General features: G+C 37.1%; 2 protein-coding genes across 2 annotated transcripts; one reads left to right on the top strand and one right to left on the bottom strand.

The window, feature by feature from the left end:
• The first annotated feature begins 289 nt into the window (after positions 1-289).
• On the top strand, positions 290-3,101 carry cdnf (cerebral dopamine neurotrophic factor). Its single transcript, XM_088072397.1, has 4 exons — positions 290-392; positions 1,756-1,883; positions 2,464-2,605; positions 2,693-3,101. Exons 1-4 carry the CDS (start codon positions 320-322, stop codon positions 2,899-2,901), a joined length of 552 nt encoding a protein of 183 aa, XP_087928523.1. The 5' UTR covers positions 290-319; the 3' UTR covers positions 2,902-3,101.
• A 129-nt stretch (positions 3,102-3,230) lies between these two features.
• irak3 (interleukin-1 receptor-associated kinase 3) lies at positions 3,231-14,083 on the bottom strand. Its single transcript, XM_042511554.2, has 13 exons — positions 13,654-14,083; positions 12,508-12,696; positions 12,069-12,133; positions 11,925-11,973; positions 11,592-11,755; positions 9,979-10,043; positions 9,777-9,891; positions 8,671-8,789; positions 6,168-6,366; positions 5,885-5,947; positions 5,211-5,378; positions 4,703-5,036; positions 3,231-4,443 (listed from the first exon to the last, which is right to left on the bottom strand). Exons 1-13 carry the CDS (start codon positions 13,754-13,756, stop codon positions 4,328-4,330), a joined length of 1,749 nt encoding a protein of 582 aa, XP_042367488.2. The 5' UTR covers positions 13,757-14,083; the 3' UTR covers positions 3,231-4,327.
• Positions 14,084-15,904: the final 1,821 nt, after the last annotated feature.

Below are 15,904 nucleotides of genomic sequence, written 5' to 3'. Positions count from 1 at the left end.
TATATATATATATCGTTGATTAAGCTTTTTAAATTATCATTATTGTTGTTGTTGTTATGATGATGATGACGATGATGGTGATTATCATTTTCATCATCATTAATATTATTAATTATTATTATTACAGTCGCATCTTAACGTTTTAGTTGGTGGAGGCTGGTCCAAATGTCTGTTGGTGTAATGTGCAAATAGCATATTTTACGCCGTTATATTAAAGTTTCAGCTAATCGGATCGTTGACCGTGCAGTGACGTCAGTGCCGGAGTCTCTCTCACTCCGGGACACCGTGCATGTAGCTATTAATAACGGCACGCGCTACCATGTCGGTGTGGTCCCTCGCCATTCTGCTGTTTATCAGAGGGCTCACTCTTTCTGCAGCAGGCGACTGTGAAGGTTAGACTGCATGGTGTGAGCGAGAGTTAAACACAGCCTGACTCTGGTTTACCAACAACACATTGCACTGACGGGTCTATCAGCAACAGGTTCTTTCTTGAACAGCCAAATGAGCCATGCAAGCTTTGCATGTTTGGACGAAGTTTGCGTGAAACATGGCTTTTGCTCAATAATTGTACAAGAATTTGAGCTGCGACTTTTTGAGTAAATAGGGGGAAATAGTCTAAAATTACAGGTCATAACCTTTAGGAGGTGGCTTCATAGATTTTTTAGTATGGCAGGGGGGAAAAAGTAAATAAAAAGATGACAGGACTCCCATATCCTGCATACTGCTTTCAAGACAGTGTTGATTATTACTATTTTGAATGGTTGATGGCAAAAGCAATTAGACATTTGTCCTTTTAAATTAAATTAATAAATTGTTTAGCCCTTAAGAAAAAAAATCAGTTGAAAAAAGTTTCCTTGCTTTTGTCCCTTTTGGACTATAATAACAATGACTGAGATGGCTATTTATAGTCATGGTGAAAGTTTTAGCTTAGTTTCACTATCTTAAGGCCAAAATAACAATTAGGTAGAGCATTTTTTTAGCATAACATCCCTGAAGCGTTTGGTAGAGATGACTCAGTCAGGCTGAGTTAAGTTCAACACATTTTTCATGAAGATAAAGTGACTCAAAATGTGCTCTATCAAATGGTTTAGCAGGATGTTATGTTGTGTGGATTTGAAAATTGGCTGTTCAGTTCAATTTAATTCAATTCAATACAGTTTATTTTATTTCAGTTCAATTCAATTCAATACAGTTTATTTTATTTTAATTCAATTCAATTCAATTCAAACAACTTTATTAATCCAACTAGTGGCCATTAATTAGGAGCAGCATGTTAAAACTACAAAACAAATACACACACAAAAACACACATAGCAGGATTCACAGTATACAACCAGTAATGTGCACCAGGAGACTCGTGCCAGTAGTTGATATAATATACAATATAACAGTACAAAATAAATCATACTGTATACAGGTGTGTACCACGTACAGGGAATTTAAAACTCTGACTGCCGTAGGGATAAAAACTTTGGAATGGTGGTTTGTTTTGCAAGCAGGTAATGCATAACGAGGCCCTGATGGCAACAGAGAAAATTCACCTGCGAGGACATGTCCCGGAGAGGCCGAGACACTTTTTGCCTTCTGTAGGATGCTTGTTCTTGTCTTGAAATTAATGGTCATCTAGTTTCTACTAGTTGCATAATTTTTTGTAATAATAGTATTTTAACAATGTGCCAACCAACCCTGTCTCACACACCATCAAGCATGTTTCTATTTGTTTAGCCCCCATACTAACACAGAACTTGTCTGCAGTGTGTGTGGACTTCCTCTCCAGACTGTATGGCAGTCTGACCTCCACCCACAGAGAGCTCTCTCCCTCCCTGGTGGAGGAGGAGCTGATCCAGACCTGCTCGCTCGCTCAGGGGAAGGAGGCCAGGCTGGTGAGAACACACACACACACACACACACACACACACACACAGAAACACAATCCCTGCTCGCAATTTTTAGTTCTAAAAATGTTCTGAGAATGTCACTTTACTTTACTACCAAAATTTTCAGCAGCAAGTTTTCTTTTAGTCTTCTTAAAGTTAGGGTAACATTCTCTATGAGCGTAAAAAAAATGTTGTTGTTTTTTTTTGTTTTTTGTTTTTGTTAACTTATAACATTACTTGTTTTCTCTTAAGATTGTGGGAACGTTTTATAAATATAATATTATATATATATATAACATAGATATATAATGTTCTATGATCTGTCACCTCTCAACATCACCAAAACATCCTGAGAATGTTGTAGTTATAACATTACCTCTTAGTCACCATTTAACCTTATAGGGACATTATTGAGATGATAAATGTCATTAAAGCATTCTTTAAACATTAGATTTAAATGTTTCTTTAAAACATTATGGCAACTTATAGGTAATGGTAGCCAGTGTTGTGGGAATGTTCCCTGCTAGTTTGGCTTTAACCAGGTCTTTAAATGTAGTGACTGAAAAGCTGATCTGTGCTGTCCCAGTGTTACTACCTCGGAGCCAGCAGTGATGCAGCCTCCCGCGTGACAGCGTCCGTGTCTCGACCTCTGGCCTATCACGTCCCCATCGAGAAGATCTGCTGGCGCCTCAGCAGCACAGACACGCAGATCTGTGAGCTCAGATATGGTATGTTTAAATACACCACAAATACTGGCCGTTCAAGTATGTTTGGACTCAATGTGAAGCCAGTTTCTGTGATGTGATTGTCTGCAGAGCCTCAGCTGAAGGATTTGAGCAGCGACGGACTCAAAAAGCTCAAAGTCTTGGAGCTGAGGAACATTTTGGCCTCGTGGGGAGAGGAGTGTCGAGGGTGTCTGGAGAAACACGAGTTTGTCAGCCTGATCCAGGAGAAAGCACCGCTGCATGCTCACAGCACGGAACTATGTGCAACAATAAAAAGATATAATAGTGTTGGCCAGTGATTTTTCTTTATCATCTGTTAGTTTTGGATCAGGGGACAAAAAAAGAATGAATTAAAGAAATAGCGAATGAGAACTGAGTTAAGAAATTAACCCTTAGTGCCCACTTTTATATCAAACACTCATATCGCTGTGCACAAAAAAGGCTTTCAAAATCGAGCTTTAAAAAATATTATCAATATAATTTTCTACTTTCATTGATTTTTTTAACCATCATTCCTAATCAAAAATATCCAATATTCATTTATTTGCAGAATTTTATACATTTAATTTCCATGTTTTTATCATGATGGCGCAATGTTTTTAGATGAAAATATATACATACACACACACACACGTATATTTTTTTTATTTCATTTTTTTTTCAATGTACTACATGCAAAGTTTATTAATTTATTTATATTTAATGATGACAGTCTGGAATATGTCAATGTTTGCGGAAACATTGATTGTGACAGTGCACCTAGTGGAAATTTCAAAGAATAAGTCCAGAATGACACCCAAAAGTAATACCATACATGTTTTTATGACTGTAGGATCAAAAATGTCAGTCTGAATGGTTTTCAATGGAGCATTTTTTGACCTTAACAGTCTGAATGTAACAATTTGGTTACCTCGGTGTATTTTAGACTTATTGTAGGAGCTGAGCTGGAAATTCACAGATTAAACAAAAATACACAATCTTGACAAAGTTTATGCCATATGCATGAACACAGCCAAAATGATCAAAAAATGAAAATCATGTAAAATGCACCAAACAGTCCCTAAGCCTATCATTATATGTAATGATTTTATATATAAGTTAGACATGTATGTCAGAAAGTAAAAGAAAAACAAAGATTTTTTTTAAATATCTGTTGTGTTTATAAACTTGCACACATAAATTAAACATATATTGTTAGCATATACAATGGCAAGAAATAATACAGCATCAAAATTAATATAGATATTTTCAATATATATACATATATAAATTTTGCTATGGGTATTTTATACATGTCATAAACTTTAATCTTCAATAGAGCATGTATGTATGTGATCATTATACACTGCCCTATATATATATATATATATATATATATATATATATACACATTTCCATGTGAGGAGCTAAAAGGAGAGTTCAGTAGAAAAAAATAATCTTTACATTTTTTTAACGAGTTGCATGCAAATGTTCTCACTCGCTTTGTTTGTGTTTGTGGCTGAGGGATTTTTGTGGTTTACCTTTGAAGTTTTCTGTTACTCTTACTAAGTTCTGCTCTGTGGCTGCATGAAAATTTGTTTTTCCATTTTAGCCCACTTTACTGCCAACTGTTGCGATGTTGATGCTTGCTGCATGTTGACACTTAAGCTCTGAATTTCCCCCCCAAGAACACACATGACAGCACATAACATGAGCTGCTCTCAGGACCGCAACAGGAAGTCAGCTCTACTGCTGTCCTGTCTCAGAGAACAGTTCCTCTGAGTGTATCAGCCCTCCGTTATAAAGAGTCAGTTTGTTCCTCAGTCTTTCCTTGGCTGGGTTTTCCACCACGATTGAGTCGTCTGAAACATGGAAAACACAGCAAATACTTTCACACACATATTATGTATTACACATGTATTACGTAAATGCATGTGATTGTACTGACTGAAATATTTTGGGTATTTCCTCAAAAATGAGGAAGCATCTGGTGGAGTTGACGCACCCATTTAAGCACATCCTCAAATGTCATCATGCACAGGTTTAGTGAGTAAGACCCACAGAGTGTTAAACATTTTTTACATGCTGCTTGTGTAATGTGAAAACTTCAAAAACACTCACTCTGAGGACTGTCTGCGTTGAGCGTGAAGCCGTTGGCTCTGCAGTCCTCACAGGCCACACCCCCTGTCTCAGCAGGACAGCTGCACTGTACGGGCCAGCTGCTGTACAGGTCTGCTGAGCCCCCCGTCTCGCTCAGATAGGTCACCTCAGACTGGCTGTATTCACAGGGCTCCGCCCGTGTTGGAGAACCAGGTGGGCTGTGCTGCTCGTCGTGCTCTACAGGTATGGAGGGTGGGGGGCTCAGCTGAACAGGGTTTCCAGCATCCAGGCTGCGGGGCTGGTCGGCGGGGGGGCAGCTAGGTGGTGGAAGCAGTTTGCTCAACTCCAGAAGTACCTGGACAATGATCAAGGAGGACATTTCAGCAAAAAGAGGGGTCAGCTCCCCCATATGAAGCTATCACATAACATTTGCAGTGAAAAGCAGCAAAAACTAGAATGCGGAGCTTTGAGCTGAGAATATTTGTTATGTATTCTGTTCATAAAGGTCAAAAACAAACTTATTACTCACATTCTCAATTTTCGGTCTGCTGCGGTGGCGGCTAGCAGTGCATTCCAGGGCCAGACGTAGGAGGCCGAGGGCCAAGGCGGTCGGCCACCGACCGGCTGCCTCATCCAAAAACCGCAAACAAGAGTCCACGCCACCGCTGTTTTCCACCTCAGTGACAAGCAGATCTCTCTGACAGAGCAGACCGAGAGAGAGCGAGAGAGCAGGCGGTCGGTGGGTAGAGCACATAACACAACTGAATCAATACGCTGCACTCAGCTCCACGATGAAATGAGATTTTACCCGTTTTAAATAGTCAAATTCGCAGTAAAGTTGGGCTGATTGCACAAAATTGCAAGGTTGTGCAGAATTCACAGGGACTGGCTAAATTTGCGTTAAATGCTGCGATCACATCATCATAAAATCGTGGTGGGACCGGATTGTGGTTCTGGTGCTGTATGCTATAAAAGTGCAATTTAGAACTACTTTTTCATGATTTAGTTTAATCACAAATAAATACAAAATTTAAAAACCACTCTTCAAAAAAAATTAATATATTATGACTGTAGATAAACATGGCATCATATTTGGTGAGAAGCACATTATGACTTGTTCGGACTGTTAAACAATAACTTCGTCCCATCTCTGCCGTCAGATCAAAGCTTTGTGAAATAAACTCAACTTGAGTGGGAACTCACCAGTGGTGTTTGTTTGGGTCCGTCCTCTTTCACCTTCCGTCCTGTTATTGTTTCCATTATAACCTAAAATAGAAGCAAGCAAGCAAAATGTAATGAATGGTAATGAAAAATAATACTGTAACATTTCCTTATACTATAGATATATACTATTTGTACTATTGAAACACCTGGTATTTGAAAAGGGGATTGCATTAAAATTAATGGAAAATATCTAAGCAACAGCCCATTGCACACACAGGATGAGGAGAGTCTAGTTAAGCTTATATAGTTTTGTTATAATCACCATTCCGAAGCTGTACATGTCCAGGCTGAAGGACAGCTTGCCGTCTCTGATGTACTCCTCAGGGAGGTATCCCAGGTTGCTGTGGAACCTCGTATCCAGAGTGATAGTACACTGCTGATTGGCTGAATGAGGACAGAGACGAGCCAGTCCAAAGTTAGACAGCTGGGGCTGCAGGGCGTCGTCCAAGAGGATGTTAGAACTATGCAGAAAAGACAGACAGACACTTCTGAACTTGATGGACAGCAGAGACACACACAAAAACAAAAAAAGACAAGAACATAATCCCCAAAAAGTGCAGAATTTATTTTTTAAAAAGTATACCATTTTTTCTGTAACATATATAATCATATTCATTATGAATATAGTTCTTTATACACGTTTATATTTTTTAATGTTCTCCTTTAAAAAAACAAACACTCAACTGTTCAGGTCTTTTTTTGTCAGTTTTTTGCAATGTGTGGGACATTCTTTGCCAAGTTGCTCACTACCATTTTGCCCCGTGTTTTTGAAAGAAATCAAACCAGTTTGCTCAAGTTTTAAAGGGTTAAACAGCTTGTAAATGGCTTCTGAATGTAGCACAAGAAAACTTCAAAGGGTTAAAAAGCATTGCATAACAATTTATCTGAATATAAAAGACAAGCACAGCAGCATTCATTTTAAATGTTGCATAGTTGAAAAGTCGGAAGGTGTGTTAAGATCAAATACAAAGCCAGTTTTTTGCCCAGTGCAATTAAGGTACGATCACACACGAGTGAATACAGGCGAATGACCATCACCTGCCTCCGTGATATTTGTGCTGGATGTGGGCAGTGGTTGGTTCGCTCAGGCCTGAAAGAAAGCTGATCAGCCTTGCAGACAATTTTTTCCTGATAGCCACCTGCAGTATTGCAGCGAATAAATGTCTTACCACTAGGTGTCGCTGTGTCTATCAGCTAGGCTGCCTGTTCTACCAGTGGTGACTGGAGACTAGTGCATGCTGTGCACTACATACAATAAGTTTTATAGAAAGATGAGCACCTGTATTCATGACAGAATTGGAAAATGTACCTTTGGGATTTCTAAATACCCTGATATACTGTGATACCAACTAAGCCTACTGCTTAGACACAGGAACAATCAATAGGTCTCATGCAAGAAGCGATATACGAACAAATCTTCTCTTATTTCTGCACATATTTAGGATTTGCTCTTATTTTATTAGCTCTCATTGATTTTGGGGATTTACCAATGTTTTCTTGTATTTGCTCTTCTCTTAGTTAAGAGAACATTTTATGAATGGTCAAGAGCACTCTGACCAAGATAAGAGAAAAACATTTTGTTTTCAAAGGCCACAAATTGTTACCCAGCGCAAAGAAAATCAGTTTTTTTTCATTTGAGGAACATTTCAAAGTGCATGATAATCATTTAATCACATTTAGATTATGTTTTAGAGTAATTACAATGACTGGATTATCAAATATCAGGGCTAAAGAAAGAAATACTATTTCACTTGTTGATCCCAATTACAGTAACCCCAATTACTGTCATTTCAGTTAGTGTGCATCCCTCTGCTGACCAGTGCTGGAATGTAACAAAGTACATTTACTCACTTTACTTTATTCTATTGTATTGTAGTGTAGTTCAGTCTTAGACTATAGGAATTACATGTATGGATTTTGAAAATGGACATGGTTCCCCTTAAAGGTATCAGTTCCTCCTTTACTTGGACCATTTGTTTAACCTGTATCAACATCAGTTTTGTTGTGCTGCATTCAGATGCCTTTCACAGGCAATTAAACCTATGGAACCAGAGAAAAATGTTTTTCTTTTGAAAACATGGAAAACTGAGCAACTTGGCGAGATATGTCCAGAAAATTGCAAAAAAGAAAAAAAAAGTAAAAGGTGACAAGAAAATGACTTGAAAATGATCTGAATGGCAATTATTAGATATTATCCAAAAAAGGGAATATGTCCAGAAAACTGTATTCATGATTCTTATAATTATATATTAAAAAATATGTTACAGGAATCTTTTGCATTTTCTTGAGGTCATTTTCTTGTCTCTTTATGTTTTTACTTTTCTTTTTTTTTGCGTGTATATTTTCAGGTGATTTTCTTGTAACTTTTTACAAATTTCTTGCTAATTTGGGGGGGCAAAGTTGCCTTCTTCATGTGTTTTTGAAAGAAATCAAGCCAATTTGCTCAAGTTTAAAAAAAGAATTAATAAAATGAGTTTTCCATATCAGAATTAGAAATCAATGTGTGAGGAGGGGGTGAAAATAATCACACACACCATACTAAAAATTATTTTCTTGGTTTGTAGTTGGATTTGTGGTCTTGTGGCATAACATTAATGATAATTTGTGACTTGAGTTCATTTCGACTGCTGCTTCGACTGTAACGTGGAGCTTTCTGATCATTCCAGTCGGAGTTGGCTATCACAGTGACCTCTTCAAGGAGATGGCAGGCAGATGAGAAAATATTAAGAATCTTTTTTTGAAACTTAAAACAGTTTCTTTTGTACCTGGAGATGTTGCCACAGATGACAGGGCAGGGCTGGGCTGTATGGAGGTGATGCAGGGCCTTTGCAGTTCCCTTTATGATGGTGAGACGCTCCTGCCAGGACAGAGGGGGCTCTCCAATCTGCACAATGAAAACATTCCATTTCAGATATTACACAAAAATATGCTTTTAAGTAGCGAAACTAACTCTTAAGTCCTGAAGAAATGGATAAAAAATGTCCTTGCAGAAATTCCTCAGCAGTTTTCCTGCCCTGTGCATATTAACCCTTTGCGACCTGAGTAAATTGGCTTAATTTCTTTTCAAAACATGCAAAGAATGCAGCGAGCAGAAAAAAAGTTAAAAAAAAAGAAAAGAAAAGAAAGTTACCTGAAAAAATTACCCCCCCAAAACATTTTTTAAAAACCCAATATATATATTTATATGGAAATTACCTGAAAAATAATAATTCTATAACATTCTATAACAATTATATATATATGTATATATATATATATATATATATATGTGTGTGTGTATATATATATATATATATATATATATGTGTGTGTGTGTATATATATAAATATATATATATATATGTGTGTATATATATATATATATATATATATATATATAATTTTTTATTTTTTTTTTGACAAATAGCTTTTCAAATCTACTAACTTCTTGCAGTTTGTGAAACATTTCTTGCCAGGTTGTTAAGTGTTGTTTTTTTTTCCCCCATGTTTTCAAAAGAAAGCAAAACCATTTGCTGAGGGTACAAAGCTTTAAATACTTGTGAGGGGGTCTAAATGATGCACAAAAATGGTGCTGACCCAGGCTTCAAAGGGTTAAGATAAAAGACATCAGCATAATATTATGTGTTTTTCTTTAATCTGGTGGAATGATTTCTCAATAAAAGTTGAAACAAAAAGATATGATGACACCAAAAGTCTGGTTCCTCGATAGCTGTAAGTTTTCTTGGTTCTGCAAAAGCAAATCCCACAAAATCACTTCCAGTTTTTGGATACTTAAAGTATTACCTGGCAAACATTTCACTCTGTATAAGAACAGAACACAAACAGACTCCCTAATGACCTTGTAGTCCAGCAGGTGTTGCTAAAAATGTACCTGATTGTGTAGTCTGTGGAAGAGCGACCCCTTGGGCAGGTAAGGGTAGACCAGGCAGTAGCGGTCCTCATCAGAAAAACAGCACAACAAGTTTAAGATGTTTGGATGTTGGTACCTGTAACACATCATCACACTCAAATGCTGATCACGCTCTAACAAACAAAGATAGAAAGGCATCTTGAGAGTGAAGGCTGACACATACAAATGATGAATTTCCATATTTTTTCTGAAGATATCCCACAACTCCTTCCATGATGCCGTATTTACCTGGAGAATAATAGATAAGGAATGCATGAGTTAGATTCTCTTAGCGGCAATCAATACTGCAACATGGATTCAAAGCCCATTGTGGGTTAATACATTAGCTTCAAACACATCCCAGATCCAAGACACACAGAGCTCATGCTGATAAGCAATCGTTAGAAGGAGGTTAAAGGAATACTTCACCCACCAAATGATTATTTGTGTTTCAATTAATTACTCTGTGTTAACTTAGTTTTCATTTCATTTTCAAGCATGTCTACACTGTGAGCAAAGATTCAAAAACTCACAACATCTTAATAAATGAAAGTCATCAGGGTTCTCCTGATTGAGGCAGTGGTAGACCAGCAGCTCATAGTTAAGTTTCCCTTTAAGTTCCCCATCAGGAAGGTCTGTTTGGGAAGAACTGAGCATACGGCTGGATAGATGAGACTTTATTATGTTGCATTGATTAGATTGCACAAGTTGTGTGAGAGTTTGTAAACTCAGGGCTCCTGCAGAGCTTAAGGCAAGGTAAATGTAAGACTTTTTTTCCGACCACTCAGACTTAAGTTTCTGACCACTTTTCTACAAATCAAAATTGAAGGACAATTTTATTTAGCTCAAATGTTTATCGTTACAGAAAATTATGATGTTATTTTGTCCAGTGAAAAGTAAAGTAATCTACATCAAATGTTGAAAAAAAAACTTTTTATGGTGGAAGGCAAAGAATATACCATGTTATATGTTATATTATTATGTTGTGTTATTAAAGTATATATTTTGGTTTACCAACAGAAGGGGGGAATATCTGGCATTTTTGGCCAATTTTCTTGTTGATTTTGTTTCTCAATCTTCATGTGAAATTTCACAGCTTGGATTTCCATGATGATGAGTTACGAAAAGGAATTTATTAATTTAATGAACAGAAATAATAGATTTCACCAATTATTTTAATATTTTACAACTCAAGGTTAGAAAAAATATTAATAAAATCCTATTTCCCATGTCTGAGCATCTTTAAGACTTTAAAGATTATTTAAGTCATTTTAATACCAATTAAGGCCCTATTTTTTTAATTAATCAATTTAATGCTTTTTAAGACATTTTAAGGATCTGTGGGAACCCTGAGAAAGATGTGAAACAGTTGTGCTATGACTTTAATTCATCAAGAATTTTCCCTATTTTTGGAGATCTGTGAGTTATAGTTTGTGATAGTCAAACTGGAGACAATTTTTTTCTTTTCCTGAATTTATGTTTATAGAGATCTTAAGGGAGGGGAAAGGATCTGATGAGCAGCTATATGATTATCAGATATGCCAATTTGTTTGTTTACGGATGATTTGGATGTGGGCATGAGACGTATATTTGTATGCTGCAATGAAAAAGCAAAACAAAAAAAAGAGTTTTCTCAATTTTTGGAATCCTCGTTCACTTTTTCATGAGAAAAAGTTTTCTCCATGAATTCAACATAACACAGGGTGATTAACTGATATACAAATGCTTATTTGGGGGTCAAAAGTACTTCCTTAACAGCCAGAAAACATATTTAGAACTGTTAGAATCAGTGATCACCTGTTTAAAAAGCTTCACCGCAAACATTTTATTTCCCATCTTTGCTTTGTAGACATCAGAGAAGTGGCCCTCTGAGATCCTCATTTCATGATGGAAATCTCTGGTTCCCTCTATGATGTCTTGAAAAGTGATTAGAAGTGGTTGGTTTTCTCCAGAGGTGATCACTGAAATACAGAGAGAAATCGTTATGAACCCCAAACTGCTTCACTCGTGCTCAGAATCACACATTCAAAACGCCATTTAGACGGAGCTGACACTTCCAGGTTAGTTCCGTCTAAATGGCGTTTTACAGATGTGTGTATGACATAAATCCATTCTAACGTCTCTACTCACTGGGGTATGAAGCTGGGGTTGTCGAACTCTCCTCTTTTTGGGGGGATTCCTAATCAGAGAGAATAAAGACGGGATGCTCATTTGTTTTGCCATGCAGGCTGTCTGAGGAGTTAAGACATTCAACAATGGAACAAATAATTCTACCTTCTCCTCAGCTGCTGACGTCAGTCGTTTGGACTCTGCATGTTGACTGCTGCAAGGCACCGGCTCTAAAAATAGACACATCCAGAAAAATGTAAATCAATTCATAAGCATGGGTTGCTGACATCCAGCGTACATGAGAAAGAGGAACCAAGAAGGGGCTTTCAGTTTCCCCTGTGTCGTGCCACTTCCCTCCCACACTCACTGGGTCCACTGGAAATCTGTGGTCTTGCAGAATTAAACCACAGAATTTGTGAAACTGCTGCAAAAATTCTGCTGTGGAAAACAGAATGTTAAAGTTTTCTGCAAAAGATCACTATCTCTTTTTTCTCACAGTTATCTGATCTATCTGATCTGAAGTACCAGAAATATTTAAAATGTGTTATGCAGATAGATTAGTAAATAATGTTATCATCGTTGCCTTTAAGTGTTTGTCACTGACCTGAAGTTTGGCCCTGGAAGAGCTGCAGGGCCCTGAGGTGGCCCATGTCCTGCAGCACCCTCTGTAGGTCCTGCACTCTTGAGTTCTCCTGAGCCCAGGACCACAGCAGCTCCCTGGTGGGACTCCGACCTGCTGCCTCCACGCGCTCCAGCATGCGCAACTCTAACAGGCTGGGGACAACTCGCACAGCTGGACACCAAGACAGATGGGGGACATAAGCAAATGTCAAATCAAGCTCACAGAGGAAAACTGTATGTATATGAAACATAAAGCACAGGTTCACCCTCTAGTTTATTTTTTTAACACACATTTTACAGATTCACTCAGATGACCTGAAGTTACTCACAGTCTCACTGAGCACCAAATTAACCCTCTGAAACCTGGGCTTGATTTCTTAGCATGGGAAGAGGGGAGTGAGCAACTTAATAAGACATGAACTCAGAAATCAATATCTTGCATGTCTGGAGGGATCGCTCCTCTTCCCCTCCTGAGGTTTCTACCGTTGTTTTCCCCTTTAAAGTTTTCTTTTTGGTGTGTGTATGTGTGTGTGTCTGTTTGTCTCATAATGGGCTTTTTATATAAAACTGTATTGAATTAAAATGAAATCATGAAATCATCAAGAAAATAGTCAAAGGTACATGGAAATTAGCAAAACAAACTAACAAAAAAAATGAAATGGGAAAGTTGAAAACAACAAGAAATGACCTAAAAACTGATTAAGTTATAATAATTCTAAAAATAATTCTGATATATAATAGTGATGATGATCTACATCTAGTTACTCGCAGTTTGCACATTCCGTGCCTTTTCCCCATGTCATGCACAAAAAATGAGGCTAAGGTTTCAAAGGGTTAAGTAAAAGTGGCATAAAAATATGCAACACAGACAAGCAACCAGATGTGAGGATTTCTAATGCATCTTGGTAGATTGATTTAATTGGTGAGACAAATGTCAGAATTTAGTTACATATGTCTCAATAATTTGAATGCAGTGCACAAATTCTATTCCCATGTCTTAAAATGTAGCTGTGATTGAAAAGTTAGAACTCTTTTCAGTTGCTCTCAGTGTAAAGTCGGTGTTACATGAAAACCTGCATCTCCATCAGTCAGCCTAAAAGGCGAAGCAGAATAAAAAAGTGTTGCTCACCGAGTCCGCGCCAGCCGAACCTGTCGTCGCCACTGTCCATGATTTTACAGAAGCTTTCCACCACACAAGGATGGACATCGTATAGGAAAGTTGAGGAGTCCATTTGTCAGAGAGGACAGGAGGACACTGGTCTACACTCAACAGGCTACTGTTCTTCAGTGTTGCTCAAATACGGAAACTCCCTCCCGCTGCGTAGCTCGCGCTGCACTGACGTCTGGTTAAGTCATTCTGTGAGTCAGAGGACAAACTTTAAAATTTACCCCACAAAAGAAAAACCCAAGCAAGCTTGAAAAGCAAAACTTTCCTCGGTAACAACAGGGGGAAAAAAAGGACAGTGGGGGAGGACATGTCAAGTAACCCTCGCTGCTATTATCAATATCAATATGAGACGTTCAAAGTTGAATGTCACGTGAGACGTTGTATTGACTAAACCACCTACAAGCTACACAGGAAGCTCCCAGCAGTCCCACTGAAGGTGTTAACCACGATGTTAACGTAAATCCCACATGAAGTTTCTCTATAGTTTAAAAAGTGACTTTAAAGGGACAGTCCAACCCCAGATTAAAAGTACACGTTTTTCCTCCTACTTTTAGTACTATCTTTCTGTTTCATTTGTTTTGGTGTGAGTTGCCGAATGTTTAAGTAATCAGCCGTGGACATGTGTCCAAGCCACCAGAAACAGTTCCTGGCTTTAAAGCAAATCTTACATCGTGGCCGAAAGAGGAATTTAAACCATCATGTGATGCCATGGGGCCCAGAAAGACAGTCCCCTATTGATTTCTGTGGACATAATGTTTTAAAGAAAACACTTTAAGGCTATTTATAATTTCAAATAATGTTCCTATAAGGTTAAATGCAGACCAAGACATAACATTATAACTGCAACATTCTGAGGCTGTTATGGTGATGTTGAGCGGTGAAAGATCACAGAATGTTCTTTTTTATAAAACATCCCTATAATGTTACACGAGAACAAAGAAAGAACATTTTCAACATTCAGAATATGTTATTGAGCTCTGAGATTACAGATGTTTTTTAAAATGAAAATATGTGATATGTTTTTCTGATGTTTATAGAGAATGTTACCTGAACTTTAAGAAGAAAGTTCTGGAAACTAAAAGAAAACTTGCCAGAATGTCTTTTCAGAATGTTTTTAGAACAAAAAATTGCTAAGAGGGTAATCAGAGGACATGGCCACCTCGATTATTTAGAATGTGCATTTCCCTGTTTCCAATAAAAACATGAAAGTAGCAGAGAACTTTTATTTTCGATAAAGACATTTACTGTGTAAATTCATGCAGAAATCACACAAATTGATGCATAAAAATTTACCAGAATGCAGGAAGTGTTAGAGGTTCAAAATTTTCTGGCAGGGATCTCAAACCCCCCTTTCTATGTGTCCTCCCCAGTGTGGAATTGAAACCTTACGCCCTATGTGCACTAACTTCTACGCTGTCATACAGTTGGTAGGTCTAGTTTGGTAGAAAGAAAATAGTTCCTACATGAAACTGTTCACAAAAAGTCTGCAGATTATCTGGAATAACTGATTTATGGAAAGAGACGTTGCTGTTTATTTTTAAGTGAACTGTCCCTTTTAATTTCTTTTTTTAACTACCCTGATATATCTATTATGTGCTGTGCAACAATTTCTATAAGTTAACCCTTGGTTATTTCTTGGTTTGATTTCTTTAGAAAACATCAGAAAAAAGGCAATGAGCAACTTTCCAAGAAATATCCTAAAAATTAAAAGAAACTTTAGTAAAAGGTAACATGAAATTAAACTGAAAATAGTCTATGTTAGAAAAAAGGGATACTTTTTTTTCAATATTTAGCACTTTGTGGGGTTATTTTCTTGTTTTCTTTTTATTTTCTTTTTTGGGGGCTTATTTTCAGGTATTTTTCTTGTTACTTTTTACTAATTTCTTGTTGCTCATTGCCTTCTCCCCATGTTTGTAAAAGAAATCTAATCAGTTTGTTCAGGTTTCATAGGGTTAACACACAAATTGAAAAAGGTATAAATGTGGAGGTAAGGTAATGCTGAATATGTCAATTTACTGTGAAGAATGTGTAATTAGTAAACCCTGATCCATGCCATATTTATATACTTTTTCATTTAATTGATTTAATTGCTCTGCTTTTTTTTAGTTGTTCTGCATGTCAAATTTGTTTAACTTCCCATCTTTCCATATTTTCTATAGTTTTTATCATTTTCTAAAATCATTACTATTATTATTATTTTTTTTTATTATTT

This window comes from Plectropomus leopardus, chromosome 22 (genome assembly GCF_026936395.1).
Source record: "Plectropomus leopardus strain MGB_pleo_1.0 chromosome 22, ASM2693639v1, whole genome shotgun sequence".
NCBI classification, from domain to species: Eukaryota; Metazoa; Chordata; class Actinopteri; order Perciformes; family Serranidae; genus Plectropomus; species Plectropomus leopardus.
Note: the sequence above shows the minus strand (reverse complement) of the source record. Positions and strands in the feature narration are given on the sequence as shown.

Coding starts and splice junctions, on each gene's coding strand:
- cdnf (XM_088072397.1), top strand. CDS start 320: ATGTCGGTGTGGTCCCTCGCCATTCTGCTGTTTATCAGAGGGCTCACT. Junction 393..1,755: donor TGCAGCAGGCGACTGTGAAG/GTTAGACTGCAT, acceptor ACTTGTCTGCAG/TGTGTGTGGACTTCCTCTCC. Junction 1,884..2,463: donor AGGGGAAGGAGGCCAGGCTG/GTGAGAACACAC, acceptor GTGCTGTCCCAG/TGTTACTACCTCGGAGCCAG.
- irak3 (XM_042511554.2), bottom strand. CDS start 13,756: ATGGACTCCTCAACTTTCCTATACGATGTCCATCCTTGTGTGGTGGAA. Junction 10,044..11,591: donor CGGTGAAGCTTTTTAAACAG/GTGATCACTGAT, acceptor ATTATTCTCCAG/GTAAATACGGCATCATGGAA. Junction 8,790..9,776: donor TCCACAGACTACACAATCAG/GTACATTTTTAG, acceptor TTCATTGTGCAG/ATTGGAGAGCCCCCTCTGTC.